The 25,417-nt window shown below is 47.5% G+C and overlaps 1 protein-coding gene across 1 annotated transcript in view; it reads left to right on the forward strand.

The window, feature by feature from the left end:
* Positions 1 to 857: 857 nt before the first annotated feature.
* The window catches only part of FBXL4 (F-box and leucine rich repeat protein 4), an 88,020-nt gene continuing 63,460 nt past the window's right edge, over positions 858 to 25,417 (forward strand). Inside the window, exons 1-3 of the mRNA XM_075338387.1 lie at positions 858 to 949; positions 5,363 to 5,952; positions 11,044 to 11,386. Of these exons, the coding sequence (XP_075194502.1) occupies positions 5,441 to 5,952; positions 11,044 to 11,386 (855 nt within the window). The 5' untranslated portion in view covers positions 858 to 949; positions 5,363 to 5,440. The remainder of the gene's footprint in view (positions 950 to 5,362; positions 5,953 to 11,043; positions 11,387 to 25,417) is intronic.

The following is a 25,417-nucleotide window of genomic DNA, read 5'->3' on the forward strand; positions in this document are numbered from 1 at the left end:
AGACTTTCATGGGAGAGTCTTGCACGAGAAACTCTAGAAATCGCACTATGCTGCCATTTTTTTCTCAGTCCGATTTGAGCTGAGGAAAAATAGCAGATCGGAGCTGCCTCATTGATTAACACTGGTCTGAGTGTAATGCGGGATTTTCTCACATTGCACTCGTGAGAGTCAATCGCAAGTGTGACGCCGGCCTATTTGGCATTGCAGCGTTCAGAAATGCCCGATCTATGAAAATATGAATTAATGGTCCGCTTTACCATATAGTGACGCCCGTAAATAATTCATACAATTGCACTTTTTCTTTGCAATGTCACTGCACTTTGCATTCTTCCCATTCTCCAGCACAATATGGCGCAGCATGCATGTGTCATTCTAAAGTGCAAGCCCTCATATCTATGGCAATATTAATGGAAAAAGACGGAAAATTAAAAAAAAAAAAAAAGGTATGGCTTCTGGAAGAAGGGGAGGAAAAACGAAAAATCGCCTGTGGGTGAAGGGGTTAATGTTATGTTTCCACACACAGCGGCTCACTGTGTAGAGGGGCAGTGATGGCAGAGGAACCCCGGGGTCTGGTGACACGTAGCACAGACTGTCCGCCGTCAGCACGCCCGCTCTAGAGCCGCACTCCGGGGCCCGGCAGCCATCACTACCGGTAGCCGTGACTGCAGCTCACAAATCAGCCAGCGGCACATACATAGAGAGGGCGTCCGTTAGCCGTCACGTGGTTCCGGGAGCGACCAATCACAACGCTTCTCTTGGAATGCAGTCACGCCTACCGTAGATGCCGTATTTGTACAGGTGCGCCCTAGCCCGCATTCTGATTGGCTGATGCTTAGTGAAGTGGGCGGGGCAGTGCAATGTTTTGCACTAGTCTGCTTCCGGTAGCCGGTGTCCTGTGCCGGTACTCAGCAGCTCCATACCATACCGGCTGGCTCGGTGCTGCTGGAAGGTAACGAGTGGCTGTGCGTGCAGGGTGTCAGTAGGGAGGCTGGCAGCAGGCCGTGGCTCCGCATTCTAGTACGGCTCTATAGCTAGCCCCAGTATATGGCAATGATGGGCATGGGAGTGCAGAGTGCTGGCCCGGTGGGCTCCCTTGGGTTGATGCCATGCCTTCCCCTGAATACTGGCTCCAGCCCTGCCTGCTGGTCATCTGCCCCTACACCCACATATTCTGCATGGAGCCCCCAGGTCTGGGCACATGTAGTGTAAAGGCTCCCTGGCCGTGCCCTCAGTGCTTGTGGGGTCCCAGGGACCTCACTATAGGGTTTCTCCTATGGGGGCTTTATATAGTCCTCGGACGTGGTCACTCCTCCCGCCATGTCTGTTACTAAATAAGGCTCAAATCACTTTTCTGAATATAATACTGTAAGGGAGTCTGTCACCTCCAAGATGCCCCATAATAGAGCCACACTGTCATATAGCAGCTTGGCCCTATAGGAATAATGCTGGTACTGTTACTGGTCTGGTGCCTGAGACATGCCTTAATTCTGGGTGACGGTGCTCACTGCCTACAGTCTGCCATATGTGTGCTGCTGACATTGCTCCTCTGCCTGGTGTATAGTGTAGAGAGCGGTGTCAGGGGGACATGGCCCTATAGGAATAATGCTGGCGCTGTACCCGATACTAGTCTGGTGCCTGAGAGATGGGTGATGGCGCTCGGTGCCTACAGTCTGCCATATGTGTGCTGCTGACATTGCTCCTCTGCCTGGTGTATAGTGTAGAGAGCGGTGTCAGGGGGACATGGCCCTATAGGAATAATGCTGGCGCTGTATCCGATACTAGTCTGGCTGTAGGCAGCGCTTGCTTTGGGGAACCCACAATATGAGGGCTATGCCGAGAGTGCACACAAGTCCCTTATTTATATCCGAATTGGCATTTTCTCAGGCACAGTACCAGTAACTCATGCAGTGCTGGTATGATTTTTGTAGCACTGAGTCCCTGATGTTTATCTTAGGCTCTTATATAGCGCTATTGATTCCACAGTGCTTCATAGGTGTCATCATCACTGTCACCCTCACGGTATAGCTTGTCTAAATGCATTTTGGCATTGACAGATTCCCTTTTAATCATGGTATTTATCGTGCAGCTTTCTACTATACGTGGTCTCACTTAGTCGCTCTTTTCATGAGATCTGTTTGCTGTCGGTGAATGGGAATGTACCGCCCCGCGCTCGGCTGCAGCCGAGCCGCTCGGATCCAGGCTCGTTGGTGGGTGGCTCGAGCGCCTCCGGAACCGGGGTCACTTCGCTCTGAAAGGGGTGCTGGCGCTTTTGGTGGGGGCTAGGTAGGTGCACGGCCGGAGCCGTGTTTGAGTTCGTGACGCCACCCACGGGTTGTGGTGAAGTTGGACACTACCGCTGCGATTACTGGGCACCCCGGGGGAGATGATAGTGCAGCAAGATGTTAATCCCTCCTTGGGTAGGGTTGATGGCCCCGGGACCCATTGGGGATAGCTGGGCGGTGCACGGCTGGATGGCACTGTTGTACTCACTGTTATTGATACACACAAGTCTCTGGTAGAGCAAGTTGATGGTGGTCGGTGCCCGCAGGCGGCTGCGTCTGGTCCCCCACCCGGTTCGGTGGTCTTGGCCTTTCTCCTGCACCGTGTTGTGTACTTGGGCTGCCTGTGCTTGCGTTGTCAGGAGTCCGCTCCCCGGCTTGGTAGATGTTGGGAGAGCCCTTTTGCCCGCAGACGCTGGCCCGTGGGATCTCTCTGCCTGTGCGGTGGCTTTCTATCCCCCTCGGTGGGCTGTTGTCTCCAGTCGGGACTTGGGTGGGAAAGGACCTATAGTCCAGACAGCAATCAGTTAATTAACTCGGTCCAGTGGATTCTGGACCTCGTTTCAGGGTCTGAGTACCCCCCTTTGTGCTGCGGTTTCAGAGTCAGTTCCCCGGGCCACTACCCTGTCCCGGTCCACCACGGTTTCACTGAGCCGTCTTCCCGGCTCCTGCAGGTTAAGCCCACCGTTTGCCTCCTAGCCAAAGGTGCCCGGGCTCCAACCCCGGCACCTGTCAGACTGCTGCAGACCTGGGCACAGGCCTGCTTCCACTACTGACTGACTGTTTTTCCTGCCTCAGGCCCTTTGAACTCCTCGGTGGGCATGGCCAACTGCCTGGCTCCGCCCCCTGTTGTGTCCATCAAGCACTGAGAGGGGTGACTAGGGTTTAAAGTTTGGCTGATGACACCTTTTTGGGGGACAGGTGTTGTGCGGGGGTCTATCTGTGACTACCTGGCTAGTTCAGGGCGTCACAGGAACATTTTTGTTTAGATCAACACATATAGTGTTTGAAATGAAGGGCGTGTATAGGGAGTGCAGAGAAAGAAGTCCCACCCAATCCTGAAAAACGTGTGCCCCATAATGTTTAGTGTTCAGCGTTCCTTAGATTATGCATAATAGCTGCATACTTTTCACTCTGCCATGCAGCACGTAATGTGTGCAATGAAATGGTCATCAAAGAGAACCTGTCGGTACTCAGACGCGTGATGACAATGAAGTCGGGTGAAGTTCATCAGAGTTCATTCTGATCGCTCGGCTCTCTCGCAGCCAGCCATGATGCTCTATGGGGATGTAGCAGAGCCGAGTGGGACCGCACTGTCAAAAATGCATCCAAAACGCACAGCTAAACATTTTGGTTGTGTTTTGACACACCTCATTGATTTCAAAGGGTGGAAAATGCAACCAAAACGCACAAAAGAAGTGACATGCTGCTTTTTTAAACTCATCAATTTGGTCAAATATTTGTCATCCAAAACGCTGCATTTAAAAAAGGAACGTGCGCATGGAATTTGCCGACTTCTCATAGACTTTGCCCGGGAAGCACAATGCGTGCTTTTACGCTGCTGTTTAAAACGTTGTGTAAATGCGGGGAAAAAACGCAACGTGCGCACACAGGCTAACATTTTCTACAGCGTGCACACACAGCCTAAGCAAGCTTGGAAAAATCATCGTTCTCTGTGTTGTTGTCCTTTTCAAACAAGGCTTGCACCGCAGAGAACAATAGCAGCCTGTTCAGTGCACACAGTTCTGCCTCTGTATACAGTCTATACAATGAGCGCTGAATGGGAAATAGTACCTATCAGCACTTGTATAGTGCCACCGCTCGTCTATGCAAACTGACCCTTAAAGGGGTAATCCCAGCTCCACGATCCTATCCCAATATGTAGTAATATTAGCAATTACCTCCAATTAGGCTGCTTTCACACTACGTTTTTTTTAACATTGTCATGAACGTTTTTTTTTTTAACGCAAAAGCGGATCCAGTGCAAATGCGTTTCATTTCAATGCATTTGCAATGGACTTGCGTCAACATGCGTTCACATGTGTTTGCATGCTTTATAGTGAGAATCCAGCGACTTGCAGTTTAACTTTTTTCAAAAACGCTACTTGTAGCGTTTTTGAGCTGCGTCCAAATACTGTTTTTCACTGGATCCTGACTATACTACACGCAAACTCTTGTGAACGCTGGCATGCTGATAGACAGGATCCTGCTTGCTCTACTGAGCTTGCCCAGAAACCAGCCTGGCGTGATCAGTCCCTCTCTCCCCCCTCCCTCGAGCGGCGGACGCTTGTAACCAAGGTAAATATCGGGTAACCAAGCAAAGTGCTTCGCTTAGTTACCCGACGTTTACCTTAGTTACGTGTGCAGGGAGCAGGCAGCCCGGCTCCTAGCAGCTACGGACGCTCGTAACAAAGGTAAATATCGGGTATCCAAGCAAAGCACTTCGCTTAGTTACCCGATGTTTACCTTGGTTTCCAGCGTCTGCAGCTGTCAGATGCTGGCTCCCAGTCTATCACGTTCAGTTCCCCTCACTCCTGATCACATGACTTCAATGCCCGCCCATAAACTTCAAGTGGCAGGATCCTGCCAAATAACATATGCGTTTGCATGCGTTTTTCTTTGTAAAAACAGGATCCACTTTTACAGCAAAAAAAAGTTCATGACGCATGTTAAAAAAAACGTAGTGTGAAAGCAGCCTTAGAAATGTGGAAAAACTAGAAATTCATTAAATTATCCCCGAAAAATGGTCACTTTTTTATTTCCCTTGTACTCCATACTCCTCTGCAATACACAGATGATGATAATACACATTAATAAGAGGGGGGTGCATTCTTGATTTGATAGAAGGCAGCGCACACGCCCCGGGGTGGACGTAGTACTGAATTTTAATGTACCGTATATAGTGCCATCTACCTATGTGTCTCTTTAGCTAGTGCAGCATTTGAGTAGCACGTAACTAGTACTAGACTGTAATGGAGCCCAGAGCCATGATGCAGGAGCTGTACTCATCCACTCCTATCTGCACATGATGTCTTTCTGTATAAGGTTGCATTCTAAACTGTTTTTCCTATTGTTTTCTGCAGGAATGTGTTTCCCAGGTCATCGACCAGTAACTACAAGAAACCAGTTAGACCACACCATTTCCTGTCTGTTTGCGCTACATGACATCTTGGTTACCTATGTTAACAGTCCTGAGCATGTTTTACTACATTTGCCTTCGGCGCCGTGCCCGGTTAGCTAGTAGGGGGGAGATGATTAACAGCCGCAGAGCCATTGAGTCAAACAGCCGTGCTTTGCCAATGTCCACTGAAACTGTGCAGTATGCCAAAGAAGTTCTGGATTTCAGTTCCCACTATGGAAGTGAAAACAGCATGTCTTATACAATGTGGAACTTAGCCGGTGCTCCTAACGTCTATCCGAGTTCTGGGGATTTCACCCAGACGGCTGTGTTTCGGACGTATGGAAACTGGTGGCATCAGAGTGACAGCTCGGCTATTCCTTTCAAGAGGACATCACCAAGTTTCTTTAGTCAGGATTACGTGGAGCTGGCGTTTGAGGAACCAGTTTATCCCACAGCGGTTCATATCCTTGAAACCTATCACCCAGGCTCTATTGTGAAGATTCTTGCTTGTTCTGCAAATCCTTACTCTCAGACTACCCCTACTGAAGTAAGGTAAGACCCCAGTGACAGTGGGCTATAATTGGCTAAATTGGTACCACAAAACTACTGAATAAGAAAAAAAATATACAATTTTATTATTAATGGAGTTCTATATAACTTGATAATGTACATATGTTAATAATTAGTGATGAGTGAGCACTAGCATGCACGGGTGCTCGGTACGCGTAAAGAGCAGTTACATTTCCATGGGCTCTATTCATTTACCGAGTATTTAAGATGGAAGGAGAATAAAAAAACAAAGGTCTGAACAATGTTATATTTTATTAAATAATTGCATGACATAAAACTTTTCTGGAAAGAATAGGGCGTCATAGAAAATGTATACAGCCTGAAATGAACGCTTTACAAGAATAGTCAGGTTGTGTTTGTATATATGGTATAGGCAATAATGCTGTAGTATACACAGAATCCACCTAACACTTCGTGGAAATGCTGATGGAAGTTTGAGAACTATAAAGTGTCAAGTGCTATGAGGTAGTTAAGAAATTGATATTATTATTGACATGTGCATGTGTGTATACAAGGTATCACCATATGCACAAATGCAGCAAGGTAAGTAATACTACAAAGTGATAAGCGAACAATACCATGAACTATATAAACGTAATTAGTGGCAACCACAACTAGAGTTTAACCTTTTCGTATTCTGAGTCCAACCGGGGGGGGGGGCATTCAAAATAATCCGTTAAACTTCTTTGTCCCCAGGCAGGGATCATCAATATTTCATTTTACTGTCCCAAGTCCCTGCTAGCGGGCCGCTGAGTGGAAAGTCCCTTTTCTAAGCATAGTAGGCAGGCCTTCGCGCATAGTGATATTTTTGGCAGCCAATGGTTGCAACTGTTCTTGACGACCTTTGACCCAACGCAGTTTCATTTTCTTCTTGTTTTACAAGTGAAAATGGCTAAGAGATAGCGAAACGAAGGTGCGTGAGTCCGGACGAAGTAAGGCAGCGTATAATCGATACTAGTGAAAGTAGTAATAATGAGAGCGATTCGGACGATGGATGTGAAGTTGTAGAGTCGGAACTGAGTTTTTTTTTTTTTTTTTTTTTCGATGTCAACGACGAAGATGAGAGCACGGAGGTCGACGCCGAGGGGTGGCAACGAATGCAGTCTTATGCCAATGGGTTTGAATAGATTCCGTTTTCACTACCGAACGCTGGAATAAATATATCTGATGACGACCTATAATAAGTTTTCATAGGGCAAAACAGGAAATTCTATTGGATAGGAAAAGGTTAAAATCCAGGGCTAACAAGCCCATATATATTATATATATATATATATATATATATATATATATTAGCACAAACAGTGGCACAATATAAAGGACCTGAATTTTTACCTCTACACTCAGCAGCAACAGGTCTGTGCATGTGACGCCCACCCCGGTGCACGTTTCAGCACCGCCGCCTTCTCATTTACCAAGTATAATGGAAGTCGAAGGGAACTCAAAGCATTTTTCTAGAACATCTTTCTGAAAAAATGCTTGAGTTCCCCATAAACTTTGATTATACTATGTAAACGAGTCAAGACCGTGTGAGCTTCAAAATGCTTGTTACAAGTACTGAGCACCCAAGCACAGTAGTGCTCTCTCATCACTTAATGATGTGGAAAAAAAAAATGCTTGTATGTGCCATAAGTAGAGACGGCAAACTTGCAGATGTTTAGGTTCGGCAAGTCTGGCCAGACGTTGAAAGAAAAATAGAAAAACAAACAAACAAAAAAGAAACTTGAACCCGAACATGAGCTTGGACGCCATAGCCAATATAAGTGTATGGGGAACCGAACTTGTGTTCTGTAAAATGGTGTTCGTAAGGGCTAGGGGGCTGCAAAGCAGGAGAATTATACTTACCAAGTCTTCCACACGGCTTTCATGGGTCTGCTCATTAGCTCTTATGCATATTCACTGCTTCCTCTGCCCACCCTCTGTGACCGGTTGCCGTCAGACTGCTAGCATCTGTGATTTGATTTGTGGAATGTAAACATAAATAACTGGAAAAAATGGCACAGGGTCCCCTGTATTTTGATACCCAGGGCAGATAAAGCAGACGGCAGCAGCCCCCTTGGCTATGTGGTGTTTTTTTCTTTTTTCTTTTCTTTAATTATGTAAATAAATAATTAAACCCGCAGTGTTTTTCCCCCCCACCCCCTTCAATTTTGATACCCAGCCAAGATAAAGTGGACAGCTGGGGGCCAGTATTCTCAGGCTGGTGAGGCACATGGTTATTGACCTTCTGCTCTCCCCCCCCCCCCCCTCCCTACCCCAGCCTAAAAATAGCAGTCCACAGCCGCCCAGGAATTGTCGCATTCAGAAATGCACCAATTCCAGTGCTTTACCCGGCTCTTCCAGATTGCCCTGGTATGGTGGCAATTGAGGTAATATAAATGGTTAATACCACCTGTGATTTGGCAAAAAATCACAGCTGCCATCAAGCCTGAGGTTAGTAATGGCGAGGGGGTCTGAGACCCCTCCCATTACTAACCTTGTATGTAAAAATAAATAAAACACAAAATACAGAAAAAAATCTTCATTAAAATTAAATGATGGGCTGCTATTTTGGGACCCAGTAACTATGTGCCTCCCCAGCCTGAGAATACCAGCTGTCCGCTTTATCTTGGCTGGGTTTCAAGATTGGGGGGGGGAATCGCATGCACACCAATTTTAAAATTTATTTTAAAATTATTTAATTTAAAGGCGCATTGGGGTCCCTTGTATTTTGATGCACAGCTGGGGGCTGCAGTATGTAGCCATCTGCTTTCGATGTACTGGGTATGCATATATGGGGGACCCTACGCCATTCCTGCCAATTTATTTTTACACTCTACAACAAATCAGAGGGTGGGCATGGGAAGCAGTGAATATTCCAGAGTTAATGAGCAGACCCAGAAGTAATGTGACGGTTGTGCGGGACACTCTGTAAGTATAATTCTCCTGTTTTAACCACTATTTTGCTGTCTTAACTTTTTTTTTTTTTGTTTGTTTTTTCCTGTGACCGAACCCGAACAGTTCGGGGGGGGGTCCATGCACGGCTACTAGGTTCGCCCATCACTAGCCATGAGTTAACAGCACACTTATCTGAGATTGAAAAAAATGAGTTGGTTAGGCCGCATGCACAAGTCGAGTTTTTCTAACCTCGGTATTTGTAAGTCAAAGCCAGGAGTGGGTAAAAAATACAGAAGTGGTGACATGTTTCTATTATACGTCTCCTCTGATTGTGGCCAAACCCAGGAGTGGAACAAATACTTAGGTAAAAATCTCAGCAAATAATCAACGTGCGCATGTGATTTTGGGATATGTTCTCACGATCAGTATTTGTGGAGTTTGTCGCAAAGCAGAATTTCTGCACCGTAGTTCACTCACATTTTTTCATTGCGTTTTTTTTTTTAAACATGCGTTATATCATTTTCGATGCTGCAGTTTGTCTCTTTTTGTTTTAAATAAAGATGCCTTACTTTTGTAATTTTCTGGTATTGACGTTCTCAGATGCGTTTTTAATGTGTTGCGCTGCTGAAACTCACAAAGAATGCATTTAATCCTCCCCCCACCCCCTTGGATTTTCTGCATCTAATGCCAGTCTATGGGGACATTCTGTTAAAAAAAAAACACCAAAAACTCAGCATAACTGCAAGAGCAATTGATATGCTGCGACTTGGAAAAACGCACCACAGACCAGTTTATGCTGAGAAAAATAAGCACAGCGGACATATTTCTATAATTTTCATCCATTTTACTTGAAATGTAAAATGTTGCACTTTGACTCTGCCGCAAACTCATCGTGGGCACGTACCCTAAAGCTATGTCCACACGGGGTGTTTTTGATCTTTTTGCAGCTAAACCTAATCTTTTGACAGAAAATAACCTTCAGTTTCTCCATATTTTTTGCCGAGCTTTTGCAAAGAATTGACATGCTGATTCTTGCAAAAACCATGGAGGTTGAGAAAACAATCAGGAAATAAACTCTGTGCGTGCATGAGATTTCAGGAATCTCCTAGACTTTGCTGGGACTGTGAAGGCAGAGTTTTATAGAGTTTTATTAATATGGATTGGCAAAAATGCCCAGTGTTCACAGTGTTTTTGCAGCACTTTTTAATGATATCAACTGTGGAAGAAAAGCACAATAGGGTCTTGCCAACAATAATTATTATTATAGCGCCATCAATGCCATGGCGCTTTACATGTGAAAGGAGTGTACATAATAGGGACAAGTACAATAATCATAAACAATACAAGATACAGACTGGTACAGGAGGATAGAGGTCCCTGCCCGCGAGGGCTAATGTGAGTAAATTGAGCGTAAAAACCACTCGGCTATAGGAGTTGTGCCAGTCACAACCCCTTTAATCGCATGTAGTCTCCTGGTGGAAAGCTGCAGCACCGGGTAGAGTATATGGATAAATAGGAGGAAGAAGTCCGGTTTGGATGCCAAGCTATTCACCACTCCACAATTGTATGATTAATGCCTTTTATTTTCATGACAGGTCTACACGTTTCAGGAGTACTCCGCTCCCTTCATCAGGTACAAAAGAGACAGAGATTTGATGTTCTTTTTGCCTGATGTCCTGATGAGAGGAGCTGAGTACTGAAACATGTAGACCTGTGATGAAAATAAAAGGCATTAATCATACAATTGTGGAGTGGTGAATAGCGCGGCATCCAAACCGGACTTCTTCCTCCTATCTATGCAGCATTTTTATCAAGTTTTTGTGCCTTGATTTTATGCAAATCCATGCTAATAGAACTGCCTTCACAGTCATGGCTCAGTAGTTAGCGCTCAGTGGTTAGCACTGCAGTCTTGCAGCACTGGGGTCCTGATTTGAAATACCGCCAAGGACAACATCTGCAAGGAGTTTGTCTCCCCGTGTTTGCATGGGCTTCCTTGGGGTTCTCCGGTTTCCTCCCACATTCCAAATACAAACTAATAGGAAATATAGATTGTGAGCCCCAATGGGGACAGTGATGGTAATGCCTATAAAGTATTGTGGAATATGATGGGGCTATAGGAGTCAGTAAAATAAATATGAAACCTTGAAGCGATGTATGAGCAGGTGGAAATGCTAATGTACTCTGTGTCATGTCTAGATGGGAAACGATCTGGTCGGCAGAAGCCACACGTGTCCATTCTCCTCAGGCTCGCCAGTTCACACCCTGTATAAAAGAAATCATGTTCCCAACAAATCTCCTGCGCCTGGAAATTAATAGTGGTCTCTTGGAATATTACACAGAGTTAGATGCTGTGGAATTACATGGTGTAAAAGAGAAACCCATGCTTTCTTTAAAGACAGTCGCCATTGATATGAATGACCTGGATGACGATGAATACGATAAAGATGGCTGTGGAATTGACTGCCTTACTAATCAGTTCAGCAGCTCCAGCCTCAGGGATTGGACAAATAATGGCTATTTTGACAAGCTGCCTTATGAGGTAAGATCACAGACATACCTGTATTGGTACACTACTATTCCATCAGTGGCTGCATAAAACATATTGTAGCTTTAGGATGCAACATTTATGTACTTCGTAAAAGGCTTCCTGTGAGATAGTATCCCAGGAGGTGCCGGCATGGACCTCTCACCAGGTGCGGTAACGTATGTGACCTGAAATCCAGACTAGTCAATGCTAATTATAGTCTCCATATTGAGGATCAGTGAAAACCCTGAATCCATCCACATCATGAGTAACTAGTCTAAATTGTATAGCAGATCTGGTCATATGTTCCATATTTGTCAGCACTGCTGAGAAGTGTTAAGTGTGTATCAGGAATAAGGCTTAGTATTGGGAGTATAATGTAAGTCCAAAGGCTCGTAGAATTAGACCTAATATGTGGCAGGCTGGCTGGATCCCCAGTAAATGGCCGATCAAGATGTAGAATGAGTAATACATCAGACGAAATGCTGTGCATAAAATTAAGAGACCCAAACGTTGAAGGCAATTACCTGAGTCTTAAGCGGGCTTTACACGCTACAATATCGTTAATGTTTTATCGTCGGGGTCACGGTGTTTGTGACGCACATCTGGTGTCATTAACGATATCGTAGCGTGTAACAGATATGTGCGACCTAAAACAATCGCAAAAGCGGCATAAATCGTTTGCCGCAGAGAGGTCGACCTAAAACAAAAAATCATTTACCTCTCATTAGCGATGTTGTTCTTCATTCCTGCGGCAGCATACATCGCTGTGAGTGACACCGCAGGAGCGAGGAACATCTCCTTACCTGCGTCCACCGGTTATGCGGAAGGAAGGAGGTGGGCAGGATGTTTACGTTCCTCTCATCTCCACCCCTCCGCTTCTATTGGCTGCCTGCCGTGTGACGCCGCACGATCCCGCTAGCGAGATCGCAAGCATTGGTACCCGCCCCCGTCAGTTGAGGGACACGGGCATATCACTGCCCGTGTCTCACAACCTCGCTAGTCCCAGTCACACGGACTTACCAGCCCTGCGGCGTCGCTCTGGCCAGTGAACCGCCTCCTTCGGTTCGCTGGCCAGAGCGACGCCGCAGGGCAGGTAAGTCCGTGTGACTGGGACTAGCGAGGTTGTGAGACACGGGCAGTGATATGCCCGTGTCCCTCAACTGACGGGGGCGGGTACCAATGCTTGCGATCTCGCTAGCGACATTGCAGCGTGTAAATCCCGCTTTAATCTGGCTAAGACCTCCTTCACATGTTTTCGGTACATGTGGCATCCGTTCTTTTTCACGGTTACCACACATGCCCATTATACCATATTGGGCTGCTCACATGTCCTTCTTTCTTTTCCTGCAGCACAGATAACAAGGGTAAATACAAGTCTATGAGTGCATGAAAAACATACATGATGTCATCCATGTGCTGTCAGGGTTTAAGGATGTTAAAGTATGAGAAGCTTTGTAAATTTATTCTTTCTTTATCCATACCGGAAAAACACTACTGATAAAAACACACGGATGATACAGATTCAAAACAATCATGACACCAGTAGTTTTCTCACATAGACCTCCTTCACCCGTCCATATAAAACACCTAAGGCTGGCTTCCAACATATCAGTTGCACCTGACACTTATGTGCAAAACACGACTGATGAGAAAGTAGACCATAGCTGTACAGAAGACATTGCAATTTATTTATTTTTTTTTGTCTGGCTTTTCACAATTAATGTTTCAGAAATGACCTCACAGAAAACAATGCAATCAGTTCTGGCATCAGTTCCTCTACAGCATTTCTGTAACATGCTGGAAGAAAATACACAACATGACTATATAAATGTACTTACCGTTAACCCAGTATAGATCATCAATATCTAATCGGCCGGGGTCTGACACCCCGAACCCCCGATGATCCGCTGTTCTCTGTGCTAGTAGTGGCAGGAAATGCACTGATAGCGGTCGTGTACTGCACATTCACATCCCATTCAAATCAATAGGAGGCGAATATGCAGTACCTGGCCGCTATCAGAAGATGGGGCACCTTCTGAAGCTGAGCATTTCCTGCTGCCGCCGGCAACAGATTGTTGTGGGGATGTCAGGTGCAGACTCTGGCTGATCAGACATTGATGACCTAGCCTGAGGATAGGCCATCAAAGTAGTGGATAACCTCTTTAAAGAAATACATTTAAAACACCTTATGCTTTTTAATCAATAGTACACATGAAAATAAGCAGCTTTGTAATCTCTCATCAGACAAATCTGCTTCCTTATTTGCCAGAAATGACCAGTTATTATCAAACTTCTCAATTCTGAGGTCAAATCTGCATTCAGTGAAGACTTTCCCATCACTGAGATAGGCGATGGCAGTTGGTGCTGATGAGATTCTATATAGATGGGGGATGGAGCTCTGCCTCTAGCTCCTCCCTCTGCCTCTAGCGCCTCCCTCCTACTGTAGTCCTAGAACCTCACTGGTAACAGCCACCATCTCCTATCTCAGTGATGGGAAAGTCTTCACCGAATACAGATTTTACCTCCAGAATTTGGAATTTTGACAATGACTGATCAATTCTGGTAGAGAAGGAAACAAAACAAATTTGTCTGATAAGATATATTAGAAAGTTGCTTATTTTCATGCGTTCTACTGATTTATGAAATAAAATTGAAAACGAGAGTTGTGCTTTACAGATATTGTCTAGAACCTTGTGGCAATACATACCAGCATCATAACAGCTTTTGCACCATGTCACCAGCTGCGGCACTATCGTGAAGTACTGCAATGAGGGAGCTAAAATGGAACTGTGCTTCCAACACAGTGTAGATCAATAGTATAGAGAAAAAAAACTGTACCTTTTTTTTTTTTTTATTCGCGAAATCTGCTTTCTTCCCCACTTTTCAGCCTCTTGTTACTCTGCCTTGCCTCCTCAAACTTGTCATCCACTCAGAGGAAAAAAAAAAAGCTCAAAATCATCAGGATCAGACAATACTATTGCCAGTTCACAGTGGTGTTATGTAATCCAGCCCATTATACCCTAAAGAGCGAGAAGCAGGGAGAGAAAACAGTTGTTAGAAAGCTCAGCACTTTGGTTTTCGACGTCTGAAGGCCACTTTACACAGAGATAAATCTTTGGCAGATCTGTGGTTGCAGTGAAATTGTGGACAATCAGTGCCAGGTTTGTGGCTGTGTACAAATGGACCAATATGTCCATGATTTCACCGCAACCACAGATCTGCCAAAGATTTATCTCTGTGTGTAAAGTGGCCTTAAGTCTTTTACCCAGCATCAGAGCTTGATTTACATACAGACAGTTCAATATAAGGCTATGTGCGCACGTTGCGTAAATACATGCAGTTACGCTGCGCTTTGTAGCGCAGCGTAACTGCATGCGTCCTGCCTCCCCTGCACAGTCTATGGAGATTGTGCAGGGGCCGTGCGCACGTGGCGTTTTAGAGCGCAACGCTTCGGCTGCTGCCGAAGCGCTGTGTTCTAAGAAGTGACATGTCACTTCTTCCGTGCGCTTTGCCGGCAGCTCCTGCTCTGTCTATGGCAGGAGCTGCAGGCAGAGCGCATGGAATCGGCGCTCACTACGGACATTTCTGCAGCGATTTAAAGCGCACATGTGCTCTTCAGATCGCTGCAGAAATTTCTGCAGTGAACTGTACGCAACGTGCGCACATAGCCTAAGGGTATGGGTCCATCAGAAGCAATATGCTAATGACCCCTGCTGTGAACGTGAGCCGAGGGTTAGGCGACTGTACTGTGATTTTGCAATTGTATCACATCTGCGGAGAAGATGGAGGGAGCACTTTCTCCTCATCTCCTCCGCTGCCAGTCTCTTCGTATATCGTACTTAGGTCGGATGACATGTGAGTGCAGTGGGATGTTTCACATGCTCCCATAGACTTGTAAGGGGGTGTGAGAGCCGAGAATCATTGCCAAACGCAGCATGCTGCAATTCATTCCACATGTCGCTATGTCATGAGAAATCAATCACAGATGGACACTGCCCCATAGTTTTTGTACTAGAGAGAGTAATCTGATGTTTTATCGGCTTGTACTCGTCTGTGCAAAACACAAGTGGAACCAAAGCTTCAGTAGTATAATTTCCTCCAAGTTGCTGCAGTCTGTGTGTTAAAGAAATGAATGAGGAGCAGGAATTCCTCTCTGTGTGCTGTGCTGTGCTATGAGTGAGAGCGATCATAGCTAGTGATGAGCGAGCACTACCATGCTCCAATACTCGTAAAGTGCAGACAGCCACTCTGATAGGCTCTACTAGTCTACCGAGTATAATTCGTAGTCTATGGGGAGCTCAAGCACCTCCCTTTGAAAAAAAAAAAAAAAAGTAAACATTGAATGTACCCTATTATCACAATAAAAACATAAGCACACCATGCAAGAAACTAGTCTTATTACATCTCCATCAATGGAGAAATAAAGACATTATGAGTCTCAGAAATTGGGGCTGCTGCTAACTAAATTGGTTTTATTTAAACTTAAGATTTTTTTTTCGCTCTCAACTTTTAATAAAAAAGAAATAAAATTTTCAAGTTTAGCATCATGATATATCATGGTCAGAAGAATAGAAGGAACAAGGCCAAGAGGAATACCAGCATCCCGATGGCTTGATACTATCAAGAAAATGGCAGAGAAGACCCTGGTGGACCTATCTAGGCTTGTACAAGATTGATCTTCCTAGAGAGTGTTCATCCATCAAGTCGCCACGGCTCAAGATTGAGCTAAAGGCCGTTAAATAATAAATAATCACACTGACTTGAGAATCTTGATGATGGGTCATTTTATATCAAACAATTATCCCTGTAAATAAACCCCCTACTACCAAAAATGGAGGAATTGCATTTGTTCACTGCATGCTTCTATGCATTGTAGGAAAAGGCTGACATTTCAATTTCTGCTTCAGTTAGCACAAAAGCCATTATCTGCATTGCCAGCCGTCTTCTGTGATACTGTCCTCGTTACCACTTTGCAGTCAGCAACAAATCCCTTCTCTGTGATCCGAAATTTCATCCTCGCTTATGCTTTTGCACACACCCAGAAGGGGAGGAGACATCCGACATGTGAGTAGATCCCGCTCACATATACTGCAGTCGTAAGGCAAGCTAACCGGAAACTAAGTTTTCATGATCCACCAAGAGTGTAAAAGGGGAAAATATGAACTTTTTTTTTTAGTAATTCTTCAAAATTTATAACATTAAAAAATATATTAACCGTTAATATTTCATATTTTTTTTTCAGTTGTTGGAAAAAACATTTTCTTTGTCGCTCCATTGGGAGACCCAGACAATTGGGTGTATAGGCTATGCCTCCGGAGGCCGCACAAAGTATTACACTAAAAGTGTAAAGCCCCTCCCCTTCTGCCTATACACCCCCCGTGCTCCCACGGGCTCCTCAGTTTTTTGCTTTGTGCGAAGGAGGCAGACATGCACGCATAGCTCCACAGATTAGTCAGCAGCAGCTGCTGACTATGTCGGATGGAAGAAAAGAGGACCCTTAACAGGGCCCCCAGCATGCTCCCTTCTCACCCCACTCTTGTCGGCGGTGTTGTTAAGGTTGAGGTATCCATTGCGGGTACGGAGGCTGGAGCCCACATGCTGTTTTCCTTCCCCATCCCCCTTAGGATCCCACTTCACCCAGAGCCCTATCGGTCTCCAGGCACTGAGACCATGCTCCATCCACAGCTCCTGAGGACCCTGCTGGATAGGAGCCGAGTATCGTTCAGGGACATGGCCCTGCTACTTTGAGGTACTCTGTGTCCCCGTGGGGACTGCGCACAGCAACACTCCAGCATTGCTGGGTGTGCTAGTGCACCGGGGACCGCGGCGCTGACCGCGTTTGTGCCATTATACACTGCAGCATCGCTGAGTGTGTTACTGTATGGGGACTACCGCGCTGACCGCCGCTGCCATTGTTATCACTGCAGCGCGGCTGGGACTGTTAGTGCGCCGGGGACTTCCGCGCGTATACGGCGGCCGCGCTTATAACTCGAGTCCCCGGCTTTTGGGCCTAGTCTTTTTCTTCCCGCCCCCAGCCCTGCCAGTCAGGGGAAGGGCGGGACGCTGTACAGCACGGCAGCACTGAGGGCTGGAGCATGCTTTGCATACTCCACCCCCCTCACTGTGCACAGTGGGGCACCAGTTCCCGCACTTTCTGGGTCACGCCCACGGCTCCCTCCTCTCCTCAGGACGCTGGCAGCCATTCCTGTCAGCTCCTCGGACGCTGCAGAGGGGAGACAAGCTCTGGGGGACCCAGGCAGGGATTCTGGTGGCCACACAACCGCTTTAAGCGGGCGGTAAGCAGCACCTCAGGTGCTGGCCCCACTTGGTGCAGAAGTGTATTTATAGTTTATATGTTTACAGGCTATACTTTACACTGTATGGTGCACAGTTGATTTCTGGCTATATACCCTGTTGTGTTGCTCAAAGGAGACAACAGCATGGCGCCCACAAGAAGCAGGGGTGCCAAAACACAGGCTTACTATGCTGCCTGCGCCGCATGTACAACCTCGCTACCGGCAGGTTCCACTGACCCTCATTGTGTGCACTGCTCGGCCCCTGTGGCACTTACTCAGCCGGAGCCTCTACTAAGGGGGGCCCAGGGGGAACAACCAGGTAACACTGTCCAGGTGACAGGGACGGAGTTTGCAGTTTTTACTGACAGACTTTCTGAGACTATGGCTAAGATTCTAGAAGCTTTGCAGTCCAGACCGGTATCTCAGACCATGGGCACTGTGGAATCACTGCCCCCTGGTTCCCCTCAGTTGGAACAACAATGTTCTCCCGGGGTGTCTCATAGATCCCAGGGTGAGGTCTCTAACACGGACCGCAGCCCCAGACCGCCTAAGCGAGCTCGCTGGGAAATCCCCTCGACCTCAAGACTCTGTTCAGGGTCTCAGAGGGATGACTCTCTGTATGATGAAGCGGAGGTAGCTGATCAGGATTCTGATCCTGAGGCCGCACTCAACCTCGATACTCCTGATGGTGACGCCATAGTGAATGATCTTATCGCGTCCATACATCAAATGTTGGATATTTCTGCCTCGGCTCCTCCAGCGGAGGAGTCAGCCTCTCAGCAGGAGAAATTCCGTTTCAGGTTCCCCAAGCGTACAACGAGTATGTTTCTGGATCACTCCGATTTCAGAGAGGCAGTCCAGAAACACCGAGTTTGTCCAGATAAGCGTTTTTCCAAGCGCCTTAAGGATACACGTTATCCCTTCCCCCCTGACGTGGTCAAGGGCTGGACTCAGTGTCCCAAGGTGGATCCTCCAATCTCCAGACTGGCGGCTAGATCCTTAGTTGCAGTTGAAGATGGGGCTTCGCTCAAGGATGCCACTGACAGACAGATGGAGCTCTGGTTGAAATCCATCTATGAAGCTATCGGCGCGTCTTTTGCTCCAGCATTCGCAGCCGTATGGGCACTCCAAGCTATCTCAGCGGGTCAAGCGCAAATTGACGCACTCACACGTACGTCTGCGCCGCAAGTGGCGTCCATAACTTCTCAAACGTCGGCATTTGCGTCCTACGCTATTAATGCTGTCCTGGACTCTGCGAGCCGTACGGCGGTTGCAGCCGACAATTCGGTGGCAATACGCAGGGCCTTGTGGCTACGGGAATGGAAGGCAGATTCGGCTTCCAAAAAGTCCTTAACCGGTTTGCCATTTTCTGGCGACCGTTTGTTTGGTGAGAGGCTGGATGAGATCATCAAACAATCCAAGGGAAAGGAAACATCCTTACCCCAGGCCAAACCAAAATTACCCCAACAGAGGAGGGGACAGTCGAGGTTTCGGTCCTTTCGGGATGCGGGCAGGTCCCAATTCTCCTCGTACAAAAGGCCTCAGAAGGATCAGAGGAACTCCGATCCATGGCGGTCTAAGTCACGCCCTAAAAAGACCGCTGGAGGTGCCGCTACCAAGGCGGCTTCCTCATGACTTACGGCCTCCTCACACCGCATCCTCGGTCGGTGGCAGGCTCTCCCGCTTTTCTGACATTTGGCTGCCACAGGTAAAAGACCGTTGGGTGAGAGACATCCTGTCTCACGGTTACAGGATAGAGTCCAGCTCTCGTCCTCCGACTCGATTTTTCAGAACATCTCCGCCTCCCGAGCGAGCCGATGCTCTTCTGCAGGCGCTGGGCACTCTGAAGGCAGAAGGAGTGGTGGTCCCCGTTCCTCTTCAGCAACAGGGTCACGGTTTTTACTCCAACCTGTTTGTGGTTCCAAAGAAGGACGGGTCTTTCCGTCCTGTCCTGGACCTAAAACTGCTCAACAAACACGTAAAGACCAGGCGGTTCCGGATGGAATCCCTCCGCTCCGTCATCGCCTCAATGTCCCAAGGAGATTTCCTTGCATCGATCGATATCAAAGATGCTTATCTCCACGTACCGATTGCTCCAGAGCATCAGCGCTTCCTGCGCTTCGCCATAGGAGACGAACACCTTCAGTTCGTGGCACTGCCGTTCGGCCTGGCGACAGCCCCACGGGTTTTCACCAAGGTCATGGCTGCAGTAGTGGCGGTCCTCCACTCTCAGGGTCACTCGGTGATCCCTTACTTAGACGATCTGCTGGTCAAGGCTCCCTCTCAAGAGGCATGCCAGCACAGCCTCACCGCTACTCTGGAGACTCTCTCCAGAGTTTCGGGTGGATCATCAATTTTCCAAAGTCAAATCTGACACCGGCCCAATCGCTGACATATCTTGGCATGGAGTTTCATACCCTCTCAGCGATAGTGAAGCTCCCGCTGAACAAGCAGCGTTCACTACAGACGGGGGTGCAATCTCTCCTTCAGGGTCAGTCACACCCCTTGAGGCGCCTCATGCACTTCCTGGGGAAGATGGTGGCAGCAATGGAGGCAGTCCCTTTCGCGCAGTTTCACCTGCGTCCTCTTCAATGGGACATCCTACGCAAATGGGACAGGAAGCCGACGTCCCTCGACAGGAGCGTCTCCCTCTCTCAGGCAACCAAAGCTTCCCTTCGGTGGTGGCTTCATCCCACTTCATTATCGAAGGGGAAATCCTTCCTACCCCCATCCTGGGCGGTGGTCACGACGGACGCGAGTCTGTCAGGGTGGGGAGCGGTCTTTCTCCACCACAGGGCTCAGGGGACTTGGACTCAGACAGAGTCTTCCCTTCAGATCAATGTTCTGGAGATAAGGGCAGTGTATCTGGCCCTAAAAGCGTTCCAGCAGTGGCTGGAAGGCAAGCAGATCCGAATTCAGTCGGACAACTCCACAGCGGTGGCTTACATCAACCACCAAGGAGGAACACGCAGTCGGCAAGCCTTCCAGGAAGTCCGGCGGATTTTGATGTGGGTGGAAGCCACGGCCTCCACCATCTCCGCAGTTCACATCCCGGGCGTGGAAAACTGGGAAGCGGATTTTCTCAGTCGCCAGGGCATGGACGCAGGGGAATGGTCCCTTCACCCGGACGTGTTTCAGGAGATCTGTTGCCGCTGGGGGATGCCGGACGTCGACCTAATGGCGTCCCGGCACAACAACAAGGTCACGGCATTCATGGCACGTTCTCACGATCACAGAGCTCTGGCGGCAGACGCCTTAGTTCAGGATTGGTCGCAGTTTCAACTCCCTTATGTGTTTCCTCCGCTGGCACTGTTGCCCAGAGTGTTACGCAAGATCAGGGCCGACTGCCGCCGCGCCATCCTCGTCGCTCCAGACTGGCCGAGGAGGTCGTGGTACCCGGATCTGTGGCATCTCACGGTCGGCCAACCGTGGGCACTACCAGACCGACCAGACTTGCTGTCTCAAGGGCCGTTTTTCCATCTGAATTCTGCGGCCCTCAACCTGACTGTGTGGCCATTGAGTCCTGGATCTTAGCGTCTTCAGGATTATCTCAAGAGGTCATTGCCACTATGAGACAGGCCAGGAAACCAACGTCCGCCAAGATCTACCACAGGACGTGGAAAATATTCCTGTCGTGGTGCTCTGATCAGGGTTTTTCTCCCTGGCCATTTGCCTTGCCCACTTTTCTGTCCTTTCTTCAGTCCGGATTGGAAAAGGGTTTGTCGCTTGGCTCCCTTAAGGGACAAGTCTCTGCGCTCTCTGTGTTTTTTCAGAAGCGCTTGGCCAGACTTCCACAGGTACGCACGTTCCTGCAGGGGGTTTGTCACATCGTCCCTCCTTACAAACGTCCGTTGGAACCCTGGGATCTGAACAGGGTGCTGATGGTTCTTCAGAAACCACCGTTCGAGCCAATGAGGGATATTTCTCTCGCACGCCTTTCGCAGAAAGTGGTTTTCCTAGTAGCAGTCACTTCACTTCGGAGAGTGTCTGAGCTAGCAGCATTGTCATGCAAAGCCCCTTTCCTGGTGTTTCACCAGGACAAGGTGGTTCTGCGTCCGGTTCCGGAATTTCTCCCTAAGGTGGTATCCCCCTTTCATCTAAATCAGGATATCTCCTTACCCTCTTTTTGCCCTCATCCAATTCACCAATGTGAAAAGGATTTGCACTTGTTAGATCTGGTGAGAGCACTCAGACTCTACATTTCTCGTACGGCGCCCCTGCGCCGCTCGGATGCACTCTTTGTCCTTGTCGCTGGCCAGTGTAAAGGGTCACAGGCTTCAAAATCAACCCTGGCTCGGTGGATCAAGGAACCAATTCTAGAAGCTTACCGTTCAGCTGGGCTTCCGGTTCCCTCAGGGCTGAAGGCCCATTCTACCAGAGCCGTGGGTGCGTCCTGGGCTTTGAGGCATCAGGCTATGGCTCAGCAGGTGTGTCAGGCGGCTACCTGGTCGAGCCTGCACACTTTCACGAAACACTATCAGGTGCATACCTATGCTTCGGCGGATGCCAGCCTAGGTAGGCGAGTCCTTCAGGCGGCGGTTGCCCACCTGTAGGACGGAGCCGTTACGGCTCTATTATGAGGTATTATTTACCCACCCAGGGACTGCTTTTGGACGTCCCAATTGTCTGGGTCTCCCAATGGAGCGACAAAGAAGGGAATTTTGTTTACTTACCGTAAATTCCTTTTCTTCTAGCTCCAATTGGGAGACCCAGCACCCGCCCCTGTTTTTTTGTGTACACATGTTCATGTTGAATGGTTTCAGTTCTCCGATATTCCTTCGGATTGAATTTACTTTAAACCAGTTTATAATTTTTTCCTCCTTCTTGCTTTTGCACCAAAACTGAGGAGCCCGTGGGAGCACGGGGGGTGTATAGGCAGAAGGGGAGGGGCTTTACACTTTTAGTGTAATACTTTGTGCGGCCTCCGGAGGCATAGCCTATACACCCAATTGTCTGGGTCTCCCAATTGGAGCTAGAAGAAAAGGAATTTACGGTAAGTAAACAAAATTCCCTTCTTTCATGAAATATTCTTTTATAGGGGACTTATGTATTTTATTATAAGCCTAATGTTAGGAAAATTTCATAAAATCTGAGAGAACCCCTTGAATTTATGTGAGACTTGGATGACAAAAAATATCAGTACTTGTGTCATGAAAAACAAATTATTGTATTTTTCGGGCTATAAGAAGCATTGGACCATACGACACTCCTAGACTTTAGAAGAAGAAAGTATATATAAAAAAAAATAACCAACAAATGTGGTCATGACGCACCATTGTAGGGGGGAACTGCTGCTGACATTATGATGTCCTCCATCCTGGACCCTTCCAGATATACATGTCCACATCCTGGTATGCACAGTATATCACAAAAGGGAGCACACTCCTCACATTTTTGTAAATACAGTGGAACCTTGGTTAACGAGAACAATCTGTTCTGGGAGTGTGCTTGTTAACCAAGTTATTCGTTCAGCAGAGCAAAATTTCCCATAGGAAATCATTGCAGTGCAGACAATTCGTTCCACAACTTTGTTCAATGTCTAATCCTGGTCCCCTATTGTGCCATTCCACACATGCACAAACACGTACAAACTCACACAAACACGCACATATTATATGCTCACCTTACCTTCCGTTGAATCGCCGGTCTCCTGGGACATGCTGTTCTCTGGTACGGGGCCGGGCCGTGTATCAGGTTACCATAACGATGAGGGAGGAACTTCCGCGGCCAGAATGCTGACGTCAAAGGCAGAGCCGCTTGCCTCTGACTGGCCAGCGCGCTGCCTATGAGTAGTGGTGACAGGAACCTGGAAGTTCCTGCTTCGTCGCTATGGATGCCGATGGACAGCCTGGAGTGGAGTGGAGCGACGAACTAAAGGACCCAGGAGGCCGGCGATGAAACGTAAAGTACACTATACAGTATTATATTATATGCTCACCTTACCTCCATTCCATTGCCGGCCTCCTGGGTCTTGTAGTTCGTCGCGAGGACGTCGTGATGTACCCAGGAACTACATGAACCATGAGACCGGCGGTGGAACGGAAGGTAAGGTGAGCATAATACTGTGACTGTGTGTGTGTGTTTTGTGTGTACATGAGTGTGTTTGTGTGGACTGCAAGTGTGGGTTAGAGCGCGGTGGATGTACGGAACCGGAAGTGTGTGCAGTGAGGATTTTGCTCGTACAGCAAAGCTTTCTCGTAAACCGAGTTACAAATTTACAGAAAGCTTTGCTTGTTAAGCGAAATTCTCATTAAGTTGGTTACTCGTTAAGCGATGTACCACTGTAATTTATTATGTATTTTCATGGGACAACACTGAAGATATGACACTGATACAATGTAAAGTAGTCAGTGTACAGCTTGTATACCAGTGTAAACTTGGTGCTCTCTTAAATATCCCCACATACAGCTATTAATGTCTAAACCACTGGCAACAAAAGTGAGTATACCACTAAGTAAAAATGGCCAAATTGTGCCCAATTAGCTATTTTCTCTCCACAGAGTTACATGACTCAGTGTTACAGGGTCTCATGTGAATGGAGTGCAGGCGTGTTAAATTTGTTATTATCGCTCACACACTCTCATACTGGTCACTGAAAGTTCAACATGGCCCTTCATGGCAAATAACTCTCTGAGGATCTGAAAAAAGTATTGTTGCTCTACATAAAGATGGCATAGGCTGTAGGAAGATTACCAATACCCTTAAACTTACCTGCAGCTTGGTGACCAAGACCATACAGTGGTTTAACAAGACCGATTCCACTCAGAACAGACTTTGCCATGGTCAACCAAAGAAATTGAGTGCACATACTCAGTGTCATATCCAGAGGTTATCTTTTCAAAATAGACATATGAGTGCTGCAAGCATTGCTGCAGAGGTTAAAGGGATGGGGTGTGAGCCTATGAGTGCTCAGACCATACGCTGCACACTGCATTAAATTGGTCTGCATGGCTGTCATCCCAAAAGGAAGCCTCTTCTAAAGATGATGCACAAGAAAGCAAGCAAACAGTTTGCAGAAGACAAGCAGACTAAGGACATGGATTACTGGAACCATGTTCTGTGGTCTGATAAGACCAAGGTAAACTTATTTGGTTCAGATGGTGTCAAGTGTGTGGCAGCAACCAGGTGAGGTGTCTTGCCTACAGTCAAGCATGGCGGTGGCAGTGTCATGGTTTGGGGCTGCATGAGTGCTTCAAGCTGTGGGGAGCTCCAGTTCATTGAGGGAACCATGAATTCCAGCATGTACTGTGACATAATGAAGCAGACTATGATCCTCTCCTTTAGGTAAGGCTAGCGCCACACATCCGTGCCTCCGGTACGTGTTTGGCATTTTTTACACGTACCGGAGACACGGAGACACGTACAGCAATGCCACCCTATGGTAGCAGGCACACACACGTAAAACCACACGGAACGTGTGTCCGTGTGCGTTTTGTACGTGTGTGCGATTTTCAAAGCGCTGACATGTCCGTTTTTTCACCGGCAGCACGGGTGTCACACGGCCCGCACCCGTACCACACGGGTGTAGTGTGGATGCGGTCCCGTGTGACACGCGCCGGAGAAAACACACATGTCAGTGAAAAAAAACCAAAACATTAACTCGCCTTCTCCAGCCCTCCTGTCTCTGCCGCTGCTGCCTCTTGCTGCCGACCGCCGCTCATTCTCATTGAATATTCACTTCACTGCCTGGCAGCAGCAGCAGCGGGGAGACGGGAGGGCTGGAGCCCGAGGATCAGCACCACGGACA

This window comes from Anomaloglossus baeobatrachus, chromosome 3 (genome assembly GCF_048569485.1).
Source record: "Anomaloglossus baeobatrachus isolate aAnoBae1 chromosome 3, aAnoBae1.hap1, whole genome shotgun sequence".
In the NCBI taxonomy this organism is placed as follows: domain Eukaryota; kingdom Metazoa; phylum Chordata; class Amphibia; order Anura; family Aromobatidae; genus Anomaloglossus; species Anomaloglossus baeobatrachus.